The sequence below is a fragment of the Armigeres subalbatus genome, chromosome 2 (assembly GCF_024139115.2).
Source record: "Armigeres subalbatus isolate Guangzhou_Male chromosome 2, GZ_Asu_2, whole genome shotgun sequence".
Classification (NCBI taxonomy): domain Eukaryota; kingdom Metazoa; phylum Arthropoda; class Insecta; order Diptera; family Culicidae; genus Armigeres; species Armigeres subalbatus.
Window position 1 is genome coordinate 345,885,473 of NC_085140.1, and position 22,315 is coordinate 345,907,787.

The window sequence follows — 22,315 nt, forward strand, 5'->3', positions numbered from 1 at the left end:
ATGGAGCCTCCCCCCCCCCTCTCTCTCTCTCTCTCTCTCTCTCTCTCTCTCTCTCTCTCTCTCTCTCTCTCTCTCTCTCTCTCTCTCTCTCTCTCTCTCTCTCTCTCTCTCTCTCTCTCTCTCTCTCTCTCTTTCTTTCTTTCTCTCACTCTTTCTCTCTCTCACTCTTTCTCTCTCTCACTCTTTCTCTCTCTCACTCTTTCTCTCTCTCACTCTTTCTCTTTTTCATTTTTTCTCTCGCACTCTTTCTCTCTCTCACTCTTTCTCTCTCTCACTCTTTCTCTCTCTCACTCTTTCTCTCTCTCACTCTTTCTCTCTCTCACTCTTTCTCTCTCTCACTCTTTCTCTCTCTCACTCTTTCTCTCTCTCACGCTTTCTCTCTCTCACTCTTTCTCTCTCCATCTCTCGTCCTCCCCCACACTTTTCCCTATAACACGGATCACTCGAAATAAACTTCATTGGTGGTTGTTTTAACGCTTTGAAAAAGATTTCTTCTGTACATAACGATCCATACTGCACTGTTTGGTTTTATTACGACCATGGCGTTCATGACTTGCTCAATATTGCTGCTTTGAAACCAATATAACATATGACTGCAAACTAGGGACATCATATCACATTCAATCGATACCTCCAACGATTCCGTGTATCCCGTTTGTGGAAGGATTTAGAACTGTGCAGTGGGGTATGATTTGATTATTTTTCTTCATCCGGCCGGTATACTGGTAGGTTTTATATAATAATAATTATCAGCAGTATATATTTATTACTAAAATGATGATGATTCTGATAGCTTGAGATGAAATTCAAAACATTTGAAGCTGCCATCGATCATATCACCATTGAAAAGGTTTAACAGGAGATAGTTGCCAGTTGAAATTTACTCATCGTGTGGAGACCTAAGTGGAGAATTATCGGATATTGATGCTAGCATAGTAGAAGGAAGCAACGTTGTTTCGACATGGCTAACTAGTCAGGGTCTTGAGATACAGATTGATGTTTGATGCGAAACAGATTTATACGCTTACTAGCGCCACCTCGTACGAAAATTCAAAATTATTTCGATCCGTTCTTGAGCCGCCAAGGTACTCTGAACAATATCGCTGAAGATTCCATGTAGCTAACTAATCAGGTTCTTGGATGCTCACTAGCGCCATCTCATGCAAAAATTCAGAATTATTTGGATCAGTTGTTGAACCACCAAGATACTCTGAACAACTTAGCTGAAGACTCTATGTTGCTAACTAGTCAGGGTCTGGAGATACAGATTGATGTTTTATACAGAAGAAGTTTGGATGCTCACTAGCGCCACCTCATGCAAAGATTCAGAATTATTTCGATCAGTTGTTGAGCCGCCAAGATCCTCTGAACAACTTTGCTGAAGACTCCATATAGCTAACTAGTCAGGTTCTTTTTGCCTTTCTCGTATACAAAGTATACGTAAAGGCTATATGTTCGCTCTAAAAACAAACTTTTTATAGAAGGCTCGGAGACCCATAGTGTTGTATACCGATCGACTCAGCTCGACGAATTGAGGTGATGTCTGTGTGTGTGTGTATGTGCGCAAAAGTTAGCATAAAGTCTCGCCCATTTTTCAGGCAATTACCCTTAACCGATTAGCTCGCAACAAGTTGCATTCGACGCAGAATCCTGTTCCATTGTTGAAATTAGCCGGATCGGATTATGGGCTCAGAAGTTCATTTTTCAAGCACTTACCCTTAACGGATTTGCTTGCAGCAAGTTGTATTCGACGCAGAATCCTGTCCCATTGTTTCCTATTGAAAATTTTCCGGATTGGACTATGGGCTCAGAAGTTATGGACAAAATACTTTTTTTCATACCAAAAGCGCGTAGAAATTACTAACTCGAAAAAAAAAACGAGAGAGGCACCATCACCGCTAGGTGGATTAATCTGGGTTTTTTTTTTTTTTTTTTTTTTATAAAAAGACAGAATCACCGTCTTCGACCAGAGGTCGCACAGACTGAACACTTAACATCTAGCATGAGACAACGGACAAGGACATTTACACAACACCCAGTGGACCAGTGGAGAACTTTTCGCTTTACGAAAAGTTTTCTCCTTACCGGGGCGGGAATCGAACCCACACTCCACAGCACATGCGTTTAGACGATTGACGTCGCTAACCGCACGGCCACGAAGCCCACGAGATTCTTGAGATACAAATTGATGTTTTATGTAGAAGAAGGTTGGATGCTCACTAGCGCCACCTCATGAAAAAATTCAGAATTATTTCGATCATTTCTTGAACCGCCAAGATGCTCTAAACAACTTTGCTGAAGACTCCATATAGCTAACTAGTCAGGTTCTTGAGATACAGATTGATGTTTTATGCAGAAGAAGTTTGGATGCTCACTAGCGCCACCTCATGCAAAAATTCAGAATTATTTCGATCAGTTGTTGAGCCGCCAAGATCCTCTGAACAACTTTGCTGAAGACTCCATATAGCTAACTAGTCAGGTTCTTGAGATACAGATTGATGTTTTATGCAGAAGAAGTGGTCGGGGTTCTGCCAAAACACACCAAGCGCCAACAAAAAATCACCCATTTTTCTGCCCAAACTTTCGTTTAGCGGATTTAATTGATCGCAAATCGTATCGAATATCCCCCAACCTCATAACTGAGGATATCATACATCAAATATACGTATGAGTTGATATGAAATGATTCCCGTGTTTCTTGTGCGAACAAAATATTACAAGTCAGTCAAAAAGCCGCTTGGTGCGGTTTGGCTGAACCCCGACTAAGTTTGGATGCTCACTAGCGCCACCTCATGCAAAAATTCAGAATTATTTCGATCAGTTTGCTGAAGACTTCATATAGCTATCTAGTCAGGTTCTTGATATACAGATTGATGTGTTATGCAGAAGAATGTTGGATGCTCACTAGCACCACCTCATGAAAAAATTCAGAATTATTTCGATCATTTCTTGAACCGCCAAGATGCTCTAAACAACTTTGCTGAAGACTCCATGTAGCTAACTAATCAGGTTCTTGAGATGCAGATTGATGTTTTATGCAGCAGAAGTTTGGATGCACACTAGCACCACCTCATGCAAAAATTCAGAATTATTTCGATCAGTTGTTGAACCGCCAAGATACTCTGAACAACTTTCCTGAAGACTCTATGTTGCTAACTAGTCAGGGATTGATGTTTTATGCGAAACAAATGTATACGCTCACTAGCGCCACCTCGTACAAAAATTCAGAATTATTTGGATCAGTTCTTAACCCGCCAAGGTACTCTGAACAACTAGTAGTCAGGTTCTTGAGGTATAAAGTAATGCTGTTTGGACGTTCACTGTATGTTTTTGTATGAAAAAGTTCAGTTTTCTATGGACGCCTACGCCACCTAGTGAGTCAGTTCCGATTTAAATTGTTCACCATATGAAAGATATTAGTTCATAGAACAATATTGACGAAGACATGTATAACTTCAGAGCTAAAACTTCCCAACAGATGTGAAAAATGTATCTGATCTATAAATAGATCACTAGGCGTTAAGAGCTACTGATCTATAAATAGCAAGAGCAAAAAAGTCAAAATTTGAATCACTCTAGTGTACTAACTTTTTGCAGTTGAAGAAAACCTGAGACCGTTGAAAGTTCAGGGCGACTAGAAGCGATTGTCTTTGAATCAAGTCCAGCGTAGAAGGATGCTCGCTCCAATGTTGTCGAATTCCAAGGGTTACCTCCCAGGACTGTGTCTTCTGGTGAGAAAATCAATCTCAAAATTTTAGATCAATCGCTTGTTGCATAAGCTGGTGCATATGATTTGAACTTTATATGGGGATTTCAGCCAAAATGTATGAAAAAATATACCTCCGTCACTCATTCGTTCTGGAAATTGGTTCTGATTGCTCGGTTGAGCTCAGAATTGCAAAAAGGGCAGTTGGTATGTTACAGAACAAATTCACAGTACATAGAATGACGACATAAAACTGAATTTTGAATCACAAAAAAGAACTTAAAGCAAACGGAACGTAATAGCCGATCCGACCAACTTTAGATAGCGAAACTAGGCCGCATTTCGCGTAGAATGCATCTTCGGCAAATCGTAGAATGCTAAGTACCAAAAAGTGAGTCTCACATTTCTGTACACACACATACAGACATTACCTCAACTCGTCAAGATGAGTCGATTGGTATTTCAGTATTGCCAAGTTCGGTTTTGGAGTGGTCCTATAGCCTATAGAGAAAGGCAAAAAAATATTGATTGTGATTGTTTTACAATCCAAATAGGTACTATGATGAGTAACCATGCGTCTTCTTGTACGTTTGTACAGAGCATATATTGTGGATGTGCTTTATTATTTTCTTCCGAGGTGAGATAACTACATATATGCGCGTGAGATGGAAAATGAAATTGTTTCCCCACAAACCTAGTTGTTTTTTTTTACTTTGAAAGCGTTTTATCAGACGATCAGTCGTTGAAACGCGTAACTTTTTGAAGTTTGTCAGAGTTTCTGTGAATCTGTAAATATCTAAATTATTGTGCAATCATTGCAAAGATCGTTAGAATATTTGAAAGCCCGCCAAGAATCTTTAACGCTCGTAGAGTTTTGTTCGTAAACTTTCGGAAACATTGTGAGCATCTGTAAGTATTCCTGATAAATCGAAGAAATCAGCTGAAAGTCTGTACACTTTTCTGGAGTTCGAGTACTTAGCCATTAGGATCTTGGGAAGAATGTCAAGTGTGAAAAAGTAGTAGAATTTATTACTTGAAACGTGTTAAGATTGAAATTTGAAGAACGACTTCAATGTTTTTTAGTTTCCTATCATCTAGGGGTTGACGTCTGAAGGTGTACAATTAAGATGGAATTCTTTCTGCGATAGCAGTCTAAATAAAGTAGCAAATACTTTTTTTTGCACCTACAACCAATATTTCGGTTAGTTTATTGAAGAAGATTAAATAAACTAACTGAAACGTGGGGTGTAGGAGCAAAAAGAATGTGAGATGTATTAAGACTGCTATCGTCGTAATCGTATCCAGTTAGCCTTGCGAGCAAAGGCGTAGGATTGCCAATCTGGAGATGGCGAGATCGATTCTCGGTCCGGTCTAGGAAGTTTTCGGGTGGGAAACATTATCTCTTGGCATAGTGTATCCATTGTACTTGCCACACAATAGACATACTCATGCAAAGGCGATCATTTAACTACTGAGGAAATGCTTATTGAATACATAGTTGAAAAACAGACCGATTTCCAGCTGATATGTAGAACCATAGAAGAAGAAGAATTCGATCCTAATACAAATTTATCGATTGTGAAAATTTGATCTAATGCATACTGTAGCTATTCTTGCTCTGTCTCTTGCGACTTATAATTACTTGATTTTAAAAAGATGAATTGTTAGGCATATTATTCATTAAGTCAGAGCACTCAGTGTCCATGATTTGCTCGAGCTTTCGTTTGGTCCATAAACTGTTGTTAAGGGATCATAAAAATGTAAAAATGTAACAAAATGACTTTGTATAAATTCATTTCGCATCTTGATTACAACATTCGATCATCAACATCAAGTTACACAATTTTCGCAGCCAAATGTGTTGCACACATTTTGTTGAACAACTTCTGCTATTGCCACCGGGCGCGCCGTGCCGGTCCATTGCAATCATCGATGAATGACAAAGTTCACTGAAAACTTACTCTGACACGGGCGTGGGTCGGTTATCCCAGTCGCTGCCAGTTTCGCCAAGATTGAATAACGTCAGCAAAAGTAAATCACACAAACAACACATAACGGGCCGCCCCGCGTTGACTTTGACATTGGCGCCCGGTGTTCACTTTCCAAACGGGCAGTTCGATTGATGGTGGGTAGTTGCTTTGAGCGTTCGGGGTTTTTCTTTTGATACTGCTATTCACAATGCAATAAATTACTTGTTATTGAAACTTTTGCGAAATGCTTCGGGTCAAATATGAAAACCATGCCGCGCAATCTTCGATAACCTGGTTATTGGAACGATATTGCTTTCACTGATTATGGTGGAGCCGAGTGCATTTAAGATTACATTTTCAATTGATGTTTTACTGAGGTTCTATTATTACACTCCTATCAAATATCAAATCATACCTTACGTTTGTTAACATTGTTTCAAAAATGTACGATAATTTTTATATGGACCATAATTACAGTTGTATGTTGATTTTTTTTGTAATCGGTGATTACTGTAACGATTCATGCGTGATTGAGATATGTAAACATCGTTGTTGTGTTTTAAAGTTTAACATTTAATTCAATCTGCCCTTTTACTTATTGTGCTTTGCCACGCCATGGGCCTTCCAACTAATGATCCGATAGGTTCTACACAGAGCAACTGATCTCATTTCACTCATATTCGGCATACAACAGATCCATTTTGAACCATGAGAGCAACCGTGGCAGTTCTGGTGATTTGTTGCTTTTCCGTTTCATGGGTAACTCATTATCACCAAATTTCTGGTGATTTCACTCGAAAATTATAGCGATGTTTGATTCAAAAACCAACAGGCAGTCGTAACGGTCACCTTCGATGGCGAATTTCTCCATTGCGACAATGACATGGAGCCGATTAGTTTAGATGTGAGCAAGTTTGACATACTGATGCTGGACAACGAGAACATAACGCTGGACGGAAAACTGTTGTTTGTCAAGGATTTCAACAATCCGACCAGTGTGAAAGTTAACCTGGAGAGGAAAAGCAACGGACTGTGGATACCTACGGCAGCACGGTGGATCCCGAACATTTGCGAGGTTATTGGGCATCCAGGGGAGAAGTGGAACACAGTGATTGCCGCGTTCAGTCAACAGGAATGTCCATTTCAGTCCGGGGTATGCATGAGTTTCCCTTTTCTTAGTTTCCCGTGAAATTTAACAAATTTTGTATGATCTTCGGACTATACCGTCACAGCATGAGGAGATATTCGAGAAGGCAAACGTAGGAAACATGGCCAAAAATATGAAGCTCCCTCCTACCATGTTGGGCTATTGGAGAATGTTTGTTGAAGTTCGTACCAAACGGGATGGAAAATTGGAAACGGAATGTACGAAGGTAATTTTTTTGCTGGAAGATGTTTAGGAGCTTTCAAATGAATAAATTCATTGCAATGTATTTAATATGTCATGATGTACCATTACTGGATGTCCGGCAAACCCATAAAAGTAATAAACTAATCTTCGATGGCAGCTAAATTGATTCTCTATATGAGTACGAAAAAAATGATCCACACGTCTTCCAAATTATTTAAAAAAAGCACAAAAAAACAAAAATACCACTCCACTGAAGGAAGTGATTACCTCCAATATATTTTCGAACGGCAGCAAAATAAAATTTACATGGAGAATTAGAAATTCTCCATAAAGAATTAAGAAATTACCAATAAAGAAATCAGGATGTGAGCAATAAATAAAAATAAAATTTCCACTAATAATTTCCATAAAAAATTGAGAATTTTCCACAAAACAAAAAATAAATTACCTCTTTTCAAAGCAAGAATTGCAATTATAAAAAAAAATTCCATTAAGAAATCAAAATTTCTTCTCAAGTAATAAATTATGCAACTTTGTTGTAATTATTGATCAAAAGGCAAGCTTGCGTTGAGATCAAGAAATTATTTTTGCCTTTCGCGTATACTAAGTATACGTAAAGGCTATATGATCACTCCTAAACCAAACTTTTGATAGATAGTGCTCGGAGACTCCATAGTGTTATATACCAATAGATCTTCACCTCGACACGAATTGAAAGTAGTGATGTCTGTATGTGTATGTATGTGTGTGTATGTGTGTATGTATGTGTGTATGTGTACAAAATTTGTAGACACACTTTTTGGAACTTAGCATTGGCCGAATTAGTTCAATTCGATGGGAAATCCTGTTCCATTGTTTGCTATTGAAAATTGCTCAGATTGGACGTGATGGGATCATGGGTTATGGCCAAAATACTATTTTTTATGCGCAAAATGTTTTTTTTTGCACGAGAAAGGCATCAACACCGCTAGGTGGATTAATCTGGGTTTTTTGAACAAAACTTCTGTATAACAATTATTTGAATAATAATTTGTATAAATAAAACAAATAATTCAAAATCTAACATATGTGCACAAGCTCAGTTGATTTGTAAGACAGGATGAAGCGTAAATTCATTCAAAAATTTCAGAGGATTATTTTTGAAAATTTCATCAGGAATTTCTTCGGGATTTTTTTAGAATAATTAGCGTAAACTCCAGCGAAAATTAGTTCGAAATTTATACTGAAAGTTTTCCTTCAATTCTTGTGACAAGTTTCTCTAGTAGTTTATAAGTATGCGGAAATTCCGCAAATTGACATTTTAAGCGCCAATTTGTCGGCAATTTTTTGCCAGGAATTCCAATGTCGTTGTTCATTAGAATTTTAGCAAAAATCTAAGTTAAAAACTGCCATAAATTCCTGCAGAAATTCGTCATTCTTGTGCAGATTCCTCAGAGAAATGCCTGCGGTGAATCCGCTGGGAATTCTCGCGTAAATTACCCTGGAAATGTTGCAAAAATCCAACTGCTCTAATAGCTTTTACAGATACTTGATGGGCTACAGCTCTTCGAAGAAACTACGCCGAATGAAGTATCCTTCTCCACTGGACTCGATTCTGGGCTAATCAAGCTTCCAGTCGCCCTTGAACATTGAGCGCCTCAGGTCCCTCTTTCATCAACTGCAAAAAAAAGCCATCGTGTACGCGGGCCTTCCACGAAGCCTCCAGGCGGTCTCTTCCGGTTCTCTCTATTGAATATTATCTTCGATTGACTTTTCTTCTGGCATACGAACAACGTGACCAGCCTGGTAGTCTGCCGTGGTTGTATAAGCTTACTAATATCCAGAGCCCTTTATATTAACTTGGTACAATCTTCGTGATTCCATGTGACGCCGCCAGATACCGTTCTCCTGTTTACCGCCGAGCATTGTCCGCAGCACCTTACGCTCAAACACTTTGAAAGCTCTCCGATCTTGATCTTGATTTCGATCCGTCCAACACTATATGAAACAGCCGTATCAGTTTCGCCGGAAAACCATGCTCTGCTATTAATTTGCCATAATTCACCTTGTTTCACTGGAATCAGTATGCCGCCTTGGAAATCAATAAACAGATGATGTGCCCTCTGCAAGTTGTAATTCCCTGGAATTTATCAAGGATTTGTTTCAGGGTCATTTGATCCGTCGCGTTGATCGGCCCTCACGAAAAACCTGCTTGGTATTTGCCGACGAAGTGACTCTTCAAGTGGTTTCCCAACTCTGTTGGGAACAGGAATACGGGACATAATTTTGTACGCTGAATTAAGGAGGGTTATTCCTCGGCAGTTAACGCACTCCAGTCTGTGCCCTTTCTTAAAAAGAGGGCAAATGAGGCCGTCCAACCAGCTAGCTCGACCAGCTTTCCTCGTCTACCCATGTTTTCGACATAATATGGTGCAGAACTTCATAAAGCTGCTCACTGCCATTTTTAAGAAGTTCAGCCGGGAGCTGGTCCTTCTCCGCAGTCTTATTGTTTTTCAGCTCTTTAACAGCTTTTTTAACCTTCTACAGAAGTCGCTTCAAAATTGTCTGCGGACATTTTTCCGAAAACATCTGTGAGAATTCTATTTTTGCCAAAGCTCCAAAGCTGCTAATGGAAATCGAAATTTTTAGAGACTACATGTGGAAATTGGTTCTTATGGAAATCGCTTTGGAAATGCTTGCCGAAATTGATTGGTGACTTTCTGCGGAAAAACTCCCGGAAAATCTTTCGTTTAATTCAAGGCACGATTTTTTACTGAAATTCCTGTGATTAACGCTACAGCAATTTCTGAGCTAATCGCAACGTGAATTCTTGCGGAAATTTCTCTGGGAAATTCTTCCGGAAATACATTCGAGATTAGCTCCATGATTTTCTATAGAAATCGTTTTAGAAATTTCTGCAGACATTCTTTGGTGAATTCCTGCGGATTTTTAATCCTTATGAAAACTTCTTAAAAGCTTTCGTAATTTTTCGGTGCGAATTCCATCTGCATACAATCAAGAAATTTGTTTACGTTTCAATTGTTCTATAAACCCATTATTCGTGCTAGAGGAATGCTATGAAAGCAATATAAAATTTTTAACACTAGGTATATAAGAATTCCTGAATTGATTGAAAAATGATATATCATGCAATGTGGTTCATCGTAAAGGGAAAAACCAATCAGAAACTGACAAATATCTCGGAATTATGACGAAATTGACGAGATAAAAAATGGGTGTTCATGTCTTTCAACAGTCATGTTTTGTATGCGTCATGTTCCAGAATGGTTTAAAAATGGCAATAAGTGGCGCCCCTGTCCACATATTTTTTTTTTCAATGAATGCCCAAGAGTGTAATTATAACATTCCAATAAGGGCTTGTAAATACCCGAAAAATACTGTGAGTAATTGACTTGAGACGTAAATTTTTGTTCATAACAACATTTGTTTACAAAAGTATAGCCTATCTAGAAAGACTTAAACCTAATATTCAAATAATCGTCCTTACGTCTAGCATTTTATTTGTTAAATTTAGTCCTAAAACTAAATCCGCGCCAAATCCATGCGAAGCCCTAAAACGTTATTTTCCAATTTAGTGCCAAGTCTCGCGAAATCGCTGGGATGAAAAATTGCGGAATCCGCGTAGTCGTTAAGCAACCTCAGACAATAATGCCTCAACAAACATTGGAAAAAATTAAGCGCTTATATGACCAAAATTAGTGCTCTATTTAAATTGTTTGTTGGTAAGGCCGAAAGTTATTTGGCTTAATTTGTTTTGGATGATTTACTGACTTAATTTAGATTTGGCTGAATCCCATCTAGTCTAAAATTATTCAGCCGAAAATGTCACTCGGTCGAATTGTTCCTTTGGCTGAAATAAAAAACAGTTGGCCGAATAGCTCAATTGGACGAAATGGGCATTCGGCCGAATGTGTTGTTCGGCTGAATTGGTCATTTTGCCAAAAAAAAAATGTTTATCTGAATGGATCATTTGGCAAGAAAATCCTTGACTGAAATGTGACTCTTTCTACCAAAGACCATTTCTACCAAACGACCATTTCTACCAAACGGAATTTTCGTCCGAATGATCAAATCGGTCGAACGACTTTTTCGTCCAAACGACCATTCCGGCCAAATGACATTTTCAGCCAAAAAACTGTTAGGGCAAACTGATTTTTTGGACAAATTACCAATTCGGCCGAATGAGCCTTCTGACGCTTGTCGCTTTCCGCCAAATGTCATTTCTGGTCAAACCATTTTCGACCTAATGCCGTTCCGGGCACATGTTTAATCCGACCTAATGGAATTTGGCTAGATTACTTTTGGCCTAATCTGTTATTCGAATAAATGACGTTTCGTTGAATGACTTTCGGCCAAACGACTGGTAGGGACATTTGGCTGATAGACACAAGGCCGAAAAGTGTTTGGCCGAATATTTCATTTGGCCGAACAAACCATTAGGCCAAATCCAGTCTTCACGAAAACATGAGCGGCGCTGAGCTTGAGTGCAGTTTTTGCAAGTTCATGTTCATCCCGAGCGCGCGTTCTCCTCTCTGCTTTCCGTGTGTTCACCATCAGCATCGAACATGGGTGCGAAAATGAACGCGGTGCGGCTCCAGCTCAGGCTCGAGTTCGCTCAAGTTCAAAAACTTGGGCTAAAAAGTGTTTAGGGCTGTGTGCTCATCCAGCATGCTGTGCGTGCTCAGACTGTGTGCTTAGGCTGAGGCAACCGAGGCTGTGAGAATAGGTTTTGGGGCCGAGCGCGATGCTTTTCGATTATGCGCACGCCTCGCATTCGCCATAGTTGAGCTGCGTAGCAAAAATACGCAGGAATAGGAGTTGGTAGATGAAAACAAGTTGTGCTTTCAGCATTTGCATTTGCGCATCAAACGGACGTTCGCAAAAAGTACCCATTTCCTGCGTGGCCCCTTTAGTATGCGAAAGCAAGTGCGTTAGTGTTTTTATTGTTGAAAATAATCCAAAACGTGAAGCAAACTAACTTTCTGCCATGAAAATTTAGTGCAGTTAGCAAAGATGGTAAAGCATACAACATTATTGTTTCTATCCAGCTTTATTAAAAGAATGAAAACCTCAAATTTGGGAAGCTACCTTAATGAAATATAAAATCTTCCTAAAAAAATAAAAACATACAAAAAAGTGTACAATAAACGGATTAGTTAATTGATTGCCACTTGAAGCATGTTTGGGTCCAGTCTAGAGTGTTTTCGTGAAGGAAACGTTGTTCGGACGTTCTGACATAGGTATATTAATTGTGTTTTCACATAAGATACACAATAAAACACATGTATATGTAATGGCAGGTATAGAAAAAGCCTTTTAAATTATAACGGTTCCTTTAAATGCTAATAGGAAACACTTAGTCTCAAAACAGGTCAAGTTAGAAGTTGAAATGTAGATCCACCGAAGAAGAAAGGTTTCGGATAAGTTGTAAACTGTGTGTCAACTTATTTTGTTTTCCGCTAAACCCTCAAATGTAAAATTGTAGTTTGAAATATCATAGAATTGTTTTTTTTTTTCAATAGTAGGTAGATACATAGTAAAGTACGTGAGTTAAATGTATGCTTATTAGTTGTTCAATAATTCCGATTTCACATGGAGGCTTATATAATCGTGAATTAAATACTTACTTTAAATGTTGATTATCGCATTGCCAAAAGATATGTACACACATTTCCATCCTGGGCAAGAGAGAACTCTCGCCAAGTGCCGGACAAACTTAGGTCATACATTACTGTAAAATTCTATAAATTTCGGTTCTGCGATAGGTACCCTTTTATACAATAAAATATAATGATCCATATTTCTGACATTATTCGAACATGGTTTCCGATGATGTAATTTCTTGATAATGACTGAAGGTCAAAAAAATCACGGTATTACTTTCTAAATCGTCCCTCCAATATCGTAAACCCGGGATGGCAAGTATAGAAAAGCAACTGAAAGAATTTTTTGAAACTCTCTCAACAAGTCTGAAAAAATATATTCAATTAAAATGGTTAGAAGTACGGGGTTGGGATCTTCCATATTAAAAGCTTATAAGTTTTCTCGGTGGAATGTCCTTTTACTCTGTCATTGAGGATATTTCAAATATCTACGCGCATAATAAGAAGATAAATAAGTCTTTCCTGTACTTTTACGAACAAAGTATCATCGAACCATTGAAATTCAATTATATGGAAAAACCAGAAAGTTTCAACACTTCAAAATGCTAAGTTTCAGCCAACCAAGCAATGTCTGTTGATTGGTAACCGATGCCGCGGTATGTACGAAAGCTCAAAGCGAGCCGCTTCACAGCCGCGCTGAAAAACATCAATGTTCGGAGCGCTGCTGTGAGCGCGGGTGCAAAAACATGAGCATCCAGCCTACGCTCGAGTTCATGCTCATTTTTCCGAGTGCACGTTCGAACCCGAAGCGAATGTTCATTCGAGTGCGGCAGCACGGATAAACATTTGCGCGGGGCTGCACCTTGAAGAATGGCCAAATCCCATCTGGCCGACAATTTTATTTAGCTGAAATGGACATACGGCTGAAAATGTCGTTCGGCCGACTGACCATTTGCCCGAAAAAGCCGTTCGGCCAAAAAGTTGTTTGGCAGAAAGGCCATTTGGCCCAACAGGTGGAAATTTTCAACCATATTACCGGTTCGGTAATCAAGATTTGGCCGTTGGACCAAATGACATTTTCGACAAAATGGCCATTTCTGTCAAACAACCATTTCGACCTTATAACCTATTCGGCCAAACGAACATTTCAGCCAAACGACGTGTTAGAGAAGAGTGCTTCTTCTGCCAAATTACCAATTCGGCCGCATGTCGCTTTGGCGAAATGAAATTTTTGCCCAAACTGTATCCATTGTTTAAACATTTTGCTCAAAAGTTCATTTCGGTCAAATACTATTCGGCTTGATGATTTTCGACTTAACGTACTATTCGGCCAAACGATTGTTGGACAAACGACACTTCCTCTTTTTAATTTTCCATTGAATTTCTAAAGAATTTCTTATGGACAATTCAAAGGAATTTCCTCAAAAATCCATTTTTTTTGTTGAAATACCGATCGGTTTCCCTTATTTTTTTTAATTACTTAAAAGTTCTGCACAATTTTGGTAATTTTTTTTAAATTTCTATATGGCTATCGAACTTCATAAATTTGAAGTGACAATCTTCACGAAAACGTTTCATTTATTATACCTTAATCATACACTACTTAAAATCCTTTTCGTCAATTTTTTTATTTGATACTTCCATCAAACCAGAACAGAACAGACACAGAACATAATGACAACATATAACTATATTTCATGAACAGTCAAATACTGCATTACGCAATCCAGAGGCTCCTTCTGTTTTGTAATGTCACGAAACTCCATGTAGATTGCCCACTCTCCGATGAAGTGTGGCGGAATGATAAGAGGCAATGATCCGTACTTGAAGTTATCAAACTTGGCCACGTACTGTGGAAACCCAAACCTTTCATTAGTCACTCATCAAGTCACATCAACAATGCGCTCACCCCTTTTGGAAACGGACAGCTCTGCTTACCGAGGTACTTCATTGCAGGGTACCAAATTTCGGTTTTGGTATTCAAAGTTTCACAAAAATTCTTCACCTGCCGCTGGTAACCTTCTCGCCATCCGCCACGTTCGAAACGTTTCGAGTAGAAATACACCGGTGAAGGATCTGTCACGTCCTTAAGCACGGTGAAGTTCCCGTTCACAATGATGTTCCCAGCATTGTTTAGGTGGAAGTCCAGATTGGAGAAGTCTATCGCGGGCGGATAGCCTGGACAAGTGGTGTACTCAAGCACATCGACGGATAAACGAAAAGCAAGAATTCGGGTCAAAAGCAACAACCATACACACGAATATACTTGATACATGTTGACGAGAATTCTGCGATTCCGTTAACTTGTTTTGCAAGCGTATTTATAGCATGTTCTGCTGTTCTTCTTTAGATGGTTTTATTTTTCACGGGATTACATTCCAAGTGAGCTGACGCCTGTTTTTACGAGCTTATTATCCGTAGTTTTTGTATACTGTTTTAATTCAAAGATTGAACTTTTTCTTGAATGGGTTGAAACAATAGAAGCTTATCTGTTTTCTAAGCTTTCTACAAGCTTTTTAGTGCTTATGATTCATTCTGAAATAAATGATTTCGATGCACTCCGATAGAAAACTTTTGATGTACGATGAATTTGTATATTGTTTGGTATTTGACCAAAGCAGTCGTAGAAAATTTCAACCTGGAGGAAATGAACCTGGAATCGAACCCGAAAAGACCGGCTTGCTAAAACCTTGTTCCTACCAATTGTGCTATTTGAGGCCTCCAGAAAGGTGCACCGCACGTCTCACGTGCATATCCACGCGTTGATATCATGAAAATCATTACTGGTTTTTATTATTCTATTCCACGAACAGCAGTCGCACTGCATTGTTTCACATTTGGATTTTGAAAGGCAGAAACATTTGCAGATATTTATGTAGAAATATGCGACTGACAGATACTATTTCTATCATTTTCAGATCCTATAAAACTCCTGTCGATTCTTTCCATTTTGATGTTCCATATCTCAATATCTCTTCCTATGTCGATGCCCCAAGTAACAATTATGGTTTTATACTGCTCTTGGAGACAGAATTTTTTTCTTCAAGTATGCTATAAAACCAAAATAAATCCATCGATGTTACTAAAATGGTTTTCTCGGACCCATCAATCCACATATATTTTGGCTTTCTAGATCTCGAACTCCTGTGTTCTAGTAATATTTTGTTCATGGAGCCCTCCTTACCCGTGTGGTAAGATGCGCGGCTACAAAGCAAAACCATGCTGAGGATGGCTGGGTTTGATTCCCGGTCAATTTTCGGTTCGGAAATTGTCTCGCCTTCCCTGGGCATGAAAGTATCATCGTGTTAGCCTCATGATATACGTACGCAGAAATGGTAACTTGGCTTAGAAACCTCGCAGATAATAACTGTGGAAATGCTTAATGAACACTAAGCTGCGAGGCGGTGAAGTCCAAGTCAGTGGGTGATGTAATGACAATGAAGAAATAATATTTTTTCAAAAAAACAACTATCATTTTCATCATATGTTTATTTTTTCATAAAAGTCTTACATTTTATTCTTCTATTCGACCAAACCAACGAAATGAGAGTTGTCTATACTTCATACACAGTCAAATACTGCATTGCACAATCCAGGGGCTCCTTCTGCTTTGTAACGTCACGATGCTCCATGTAGATTGCCCATTCTCCGATGAAGTTTGGCGGAATGATAAGAGGCAACGATCCGTACTTGAAGTTGTCAAACTTGGCCACGTACTGAAGATACCAAAACTTTTTATTAGTCACTGATCGAGTCACGTAAATTTAGTTCTTACCCCCTTCGGAAACGGACAGCTCTGCTTACGAAGGTACTTCATAACAGGGTACCAAATTTCGGTTTTCGTATTCAAAGTTTGACAAAAATTCTCCACGTGTCTGCTACCGAAGCCTTCTCGCCATTCGCCTCGTTCGAACCGTTTCGAGTAGAGATACATCGGTAAAGGATCCGTCACGTCCTTGAGCACGGTGAAGCTCCCGTTTATTATTATGTCACCATCATTGTTTAGGATAAAGTCCAGATTGGAAAAATCTATCGCGGGCGGATAGCCTGGACAATTGGTGTAGCCGTGCACATCCACGGATAAACGAATAGCCAGGATTTGGGCCGAAAGCAACAGCCATATACACGAATACACTTGATACATGTTGACGAGAATTCTGCGAGCTCGTTTACTTTTGTCGACCTTGCTTTCCAAGCGCATTTATAGCCGGTTTTTCGTTCTTCTTTACATTACTTGATTTTGCGCGGAATTACATTCCAAATGAGCTAAGGCCTGCTCAAATGTTTGAGTTTTTTCATTGCATGTGATAAAAGCTCTTCATCTTTCCTTTTCGTGTTTTCGCAAGATTATTGCTGCTTATGGATCTGTAATTCACTCTTTATTTAGTGTTTCAAATGCACTCTCAAAGTTACCAATTGAGAGCTTTAAATGCCAAACAATACATAATGATAAACATTGTCCAGAGAAGTTGTGAAAATTTCTAACCTGAAAGGATAGTGATAGGACCGGACCGAGAATCGAACGCGACACTTCCGGTTTGCTAATACCTTGCCCTTACCGGTTAGTCTATGTGATGTCCCTCTGAAAGGTGCAAATCCCATAATTCACGTGTTGATGCCACGAAATCACGGAATATGGCCTATTGTTCAGTCATTTATTATTTGTATTTATGATTCTATTCCACGAACACCAGTAGTGCTAGATTGTTGCAACATATGAATTTTATCGAAAAATCTTCGTTATTTATTAGAGGCTCCTGAGCTCAGATACATTTGCAGATTTGCAGATGTGTGACTGCCAGATATTCCAAAGAAAGAACTTTTTGATATTAGGGATGTTGAATGGATTTTTATGATTGTTAAAATAAGTTGATAGGATTTGTGAAACTAGCAACACTGCAAATTGAATGTGCTAAGAAAATGTAGAGTGCAGTTGTGATGAATTCGGCGGCTTGCAAATTGAATTGGAAACTAGATTGTAAGTAACTTTATATATAATATTTTAAAGTTTTTAATTGGAAATAAATTCCAGCTTTGAAGCTGTGTGTAATACACTGCTATCGAAAGGGTTTCATTCAAGCCAATGAAAAACTGTCACAACAATGATTATTAACAGTTGATCAAGGTACTTTCTTGATACTTGCCCGAGCAGTACACTTATCATAGATGGGCTTCTGTAACTTATATACAACCGAATCGTGCCATATAAGAGTTTCTGCAACTGTATTGCTAGGGTGATGGGCTACAGTTCCTTTTCGATCGAATGGAGTATCCACTGGAGTTCAGCGCCCTCAGCTTCTTTGTTTTGCTGGTATTGATCGTGAGTCAAATTATCGCTGTATCCTTCTTAAAAGGGACAAAAGTCTTTTCTCTGGCACGGCGATCAATCCCGATAATATTGATATGGAATTCGGCAGGATTACACTCGGCTTAATATGTTATTCGACAAGTGACATTCGTACGGAAAGGGTCGTTGTTACGAAGGTCATTCGGCCGAAGGCCACAGGTACGAAAATTGTTTGGAGAAATATGTCATTTGGTCGAACAAATCATTAGGCCGAAATGTATCTGGCGAAAATATCATTTGTCGAAATGGACAACTGGTTACTTGGCCGAAAAAGTCGTTTGGCTGAATAGCCCAACTAACAATGATGGCTGACCAGTAAGAGTAATAGCCGAATATAGGTTGATCAATGGTGTTAGTAGAATACTTGAAGATCATGTAAACATAGTTTTGAGTCATTTTATTCGGGTGGATCTTACTTTTACAGTCTATACAAGTTGAGCATGTTGTCGATTTTTCATTCTGATAAATCTTGTAACATTTATCTTACTGCTTCATTATGTCGGCCACAACGTATACATCTTCCAAACCTATTATATTTGGCACTAATACAAAGTGTAGCCCTAAAACTAATAAAGCCACGCTTAAACGTTCGTAAATTATTTTTAATCGTGCAGTAAGTAATCGGTCTTTATTATGTATAAAATTATTAGTGTATTATCTTCTTGCTGTATTCATTGTCAAATTCAAAAGGGTACCCATCGGTACCCATCAATGAAATTCACACTGAAGCTTCATTTTTTTGTCAGGAATCCAATCCTGATGAAATTAGGTTCCGCCACCCTCCGCCCGCTCAGTTATTTCGGTTTTACTGACAGTGGTCCTTTTGGTCTTGCCAATCAATTTTGATAAGTGCAGCAACGCACAGGGACAGGGCTGCTGGAGGCAGCAGGGACTATGTCCAAGGGCTTGACGATCCCTCCCCAGGCCATCTGCGAGTTGTGGGGCTTGCCTAGGATGTGGTGGGGTTTGACAGTGGGCCCTGTTAAACTTCTATAAAAAGCTGCATGTATCCACAAGTAGGCGCCACCAAAGCGACCGTGTGCCGCTCAAAGCGCACGAGCCCAAGTCCTGGTGTTAGGTGGGACGCTAAACAGTCCTGACACGACGGCCCTCCGACGAGACAGGAGGTTTGCGCAGGCCCAATAAGCCGCCTGGAAAACCAATCATTACGAACAATATAAGAGTAAAGCGACACGATATAATCGGCAAATGTCTAGGCGACGCATACAGGATCACGATTGGAAGCTTGGAAAATGGAACTGCAAGTCGCTAGGTTTCGCAGGTTGCGACAGGATGATCTACGATGAATTACATCCCCGCAACTTCGACGTCGTGGCGCTGCAGGAGATTTGCTGGACAGGACAGGAAGTGTGGAAAAGCGGGCATCGAGCGGCTACCTTCTACCAAAGCTGTGGCACCACCAACGAGCTGGGAACCGGCTTCATAGTGCTGGGTAAGATGCGCCAACGCGTGATTGGGTGGCAGCCAATCAACGCAAGGATGTGCAAGCTGAGGATAAAAGGCCGTTTCTTCGACTATAGCATCATCAACAAGCACTGCCCACACGAAGGGAGATCCGACGACGAGAAAGAAGCGTTCTATGCGCAGCTGGAGCAGACATACGATGGATGCCCACTGCGGGACGTCAAAATCGTCATCGGTGACATGTACGCTCAGGTAGGAAGGGAGGAAATGTATAGACCGGTCATCGGACCGGATAGTCTGCATACCGGATTGAATGACAACGACCAACGATGCATAAACTTTGCAGCCTTCCGCGGAATGGTAGTCCGAAGCACCTTCTTTCCCCGCAAAAATATCCACAAGGCCACATGGAGATCACCTCGAGCAGCACAACTCAGACAAAAATGGTTGCAGCAACTTAATTGTGACTAAATCTGGTCACATATGAGTTGCAGTAAGCCATTTGGAACATGTGTGCTGCTAGGGACATAACCAAGAAACGGAAAACCAAATCGACCACGTTCTAATCGACGGTAAATTCTTCTCCGACATCACGAACGTCCGCACTTACCGCAGTGCGAATATTGAATCCAACCACTACCTCGTTGCAGTATGCCTGCGCTCAAAACTCTCGACCGTGTACAACACACGTCGAAGTCGGACGCCGCACATGGAAATTATTTCGCCATTCTAGCCGGAATAAAGTTAAATTTTCAAAATTGTCCTAGAGCAGTCTAAAAATGTCTCAAACTTCTCTGAATAGTAGACGATCCACTCATAGTACTAGGTTTTCTATTTAGATTTAAAGTTTTACCACTACACTTCTAGAAAGTTAGATGTTTTTCATTGAGGAAATTACCGGTTTTCTCTGTTGAATTTGATTACCTTCGGTATATTTTATTGTGGTCAAATATTTGTCACTGTAATCCACAGATCAGTACATACCATGAAAAAGTAGGCAAAATAGTATCATGTAAACGTTTTTTTGACAAGAATGAATGATACTGAACAGAAATACAAAAGAGTAATTCGAAGTCCATTTTCGAGCTAAAACTAGTTAATGTTCCTCATATTTAAAATAAGCATAAAACACTTATCCGATGATATTCGGTAATATTTCAGTATAGAGAGGACGCATTTATGTCTATATTTTAGGGTCCCGAAGAAAAATCTTGCGCAAATTTGCGCCATTTTGAAAGCGGATGTTTTTAGTTTGGTACTGTATTTAAGTCATTTATGACCTATATCATACATTCAACATCCCTATGAAAAGAGGAAGAGTCATAAAGCAATTTCCATGACACCATCGTTTAGCTCTATGTTTCCCCTTGCAAACACATAGAGTTGCACTGATTTCGGTAAAAGCGATGACGAGAACGAATTAATTGAAATTATCAATGTTTTTCAGGGTTTTAAAGGGTAAAGCACATGGGTCAAAAAGTGAAAATAAAGAAAACTGATATTCCAGCTAAATAATCATCACAGTATCATAAAATAAGGTGAAATACAGCAGTTTGAGAGATAAAATAATTTATTCCGGCCAGATTGCGAAAATACCGCGGCTATGTGCGCCGCGGCTTAACATTGGGCGCTTACACAACGGAAGACTAGCCCAAGTATAAGCACAGCAATTGGAAGTGGCACTCCCTCCCTACGGAAGAGCAGCTAGGCGCAGCTTCTCCTGAAGATGACTGGAGAGATATTCGATCCGCCATTGGTAGCACCGAAGCCGCTGCACTTGGCACGGTGCCCCCGGATCAGAGAAACGACTGGTATGACGGCGAATGTGAGCAGTTAGTAGAAGAGAAGAAGAATGCAGCATGGGCGAGATTGCTGCAACACCGCACGAGGGCGAACAGGCACGATATAAACAGGCGCGGAATAGACAAAACTCGATTTTCCGGAGGAAAAAGCGTCAACAGGAAGATCGAGACCGTGAAGAGACGGAGCAACTGTAACGCGCTAATAACACACGAAAGTTCTATGAGAAGTTAAACCGTTCACGTAAGGGTCACGTGCCACAGCCTGATATGTGCAAGGACATAAACGGGAACCTTCATACGAACGAGCGTGAGGTGATCCAAAGGTGGCAGCAGCACTACGAAGAAGAACAGCTGAATGACGATGTGGCAGACGAAGATGGCGGTATGGTGGTGGAACTGGGAGAACGCGCGCAGAACATAATTTTACCGGCTCCGGATATCCAGGAAATCCAGGAGGAGATTGGCCGGCTGAAGAACAACAAAGCCCTTGGGGGGTTGACCAACTACCAGGAGAGCTATTTAAACACGGTGGTGGTGAGGCACTGGCTGGAAGGCGCTGCACTGGGTCAAGAAGGTCCCAAGATTTGGGAGGAGGAATTTTGCCGCAGGAGTGGATGGAAGGTGTCGTGTCCCATCTACAAAAAGGGTGATAAGCTAGATTGTAGCAACTACCGCGCAATCACATTGCTGAACGCCGCCATACAAGGTACTCTCCCAAATTTTATGCCGTCGACTAGCACCAACTGCTAGGGGAGTTCGTGGGGGCAGTACCAGGCGGGTTTTATGGGCGAACGCTCCACCACGGACCAGGTGTTCGCCATTCGCCAGAAAATACTGCTGAAATGCCGCGAATACAACGTGCACCCACACATCATCTATTCATCGACTTCAAAGCCGCATATGATACAATCGATCAGGGACCAGCTATGGCAGCTAATGCGCGAACACGGTTTTCCGGATAAACTGACACGCTTGATCAAAGCGACAATGGATCGAGTGATGTGCTTAGTTCGAGTTTCAGGGGCATTCTCAGGTCCCTTCGAAACCCGTAGAGGGTTACGGTGATGGTCTTTCGTGTCTGCTTTTCAACATCGATTTGGAAGGGGTAATA

The 22,315-nt window shown here is 40.1% G+C and overlaps 3 protein-coding genes across 6 annotated transcripts in view; 2 read left to right on the forward strand and 1 right to left on the reverse strand.

Moving 5' to 3' along the window:
* Positions 1-22,315, forward strand: part of LOC134212895 (inositol-pentakisphosphate 2-kinase) — a 507,776-nt gene that overhangs the window by 410,289 nt on the left and 75,172 nt on the right. The gene's annotated exons all lie outside the window — the stretch shown is intronic.
* Positions 6,300-7,399, forward strand: LOC134217034 (uncharacterized). Its single transcript, XM_062695789.1, has 3 exons — positions 6,300-6,435; positions 6,509-6,829; positions 6,909-7,399. The coding sequence occupies exons 1-3, from the start codon at positions 6,385-6,387 to the stop codon at positions 7,074-7,076; spliced, it is 540 nt and encodes a 179-aa protein (XP_062551773.1). The 5' UTR covers positions 6,300-6,384; the 3' UTR covers positions 7,077-7,399.
* Positions 16,166-16,786, reverse strand: LOC134217035 (uncharacterized). The gene is made up of 2 exons (XM_062695791.1): positions 16,406-16,786; positions 16,166-16,346 (listed from the first exon to the last, which is right to left on the reverse strand). Exons 1-2 carry the CDS (start codon positions 16,772-16,774, stop codon positions 16,185-16,187), a joined length of 531 nt encoding a protein of 176 aa, XP_062551775.1. The 5' UTR covers positions 16,775-16,786; the 3' UTR covers positions 16,166-16,184.

Bases quoted from the DNA above. Each gene is read 5' to 3' on its own strand.
- LOC134217034 (XM_062695789.1), top strand. From the start codon at position 6,385: ATGAGAGCAACCGTGGCAGTTCTGGTGATTTGTTGCTTTTCCGTTTCA. The intron at 6,436-6,508 runs GTAACTCATTAT...AAAAACCAACAG, and splicing joins GTTGCTTTTCCGTTTCATGG to GCAGTCGTAACGGTCACCTT. The intron at 6,830-6,908 runs GTATGCATGAGT...ATACCGTCACAG, and splicing joins AATGTCCATTTCAGTCCGGG to CATGAGGAGATATTCGAGAA.
- LOC134217035 (XM_062695791.1), bottom strand. From the start codon at position 16,774: ATGTATCAAGTGTATTCGTGTATATGGCTGTTGCTTTCGGCCCAAATC. The intron at 16,347-16,405 runs GTAAGAACTAAA...TGGTATCTTCAG, and splicing joins GCTGTCCGTTTCCGAAGGGG to TACGTGGCCAAGTTTGACAA.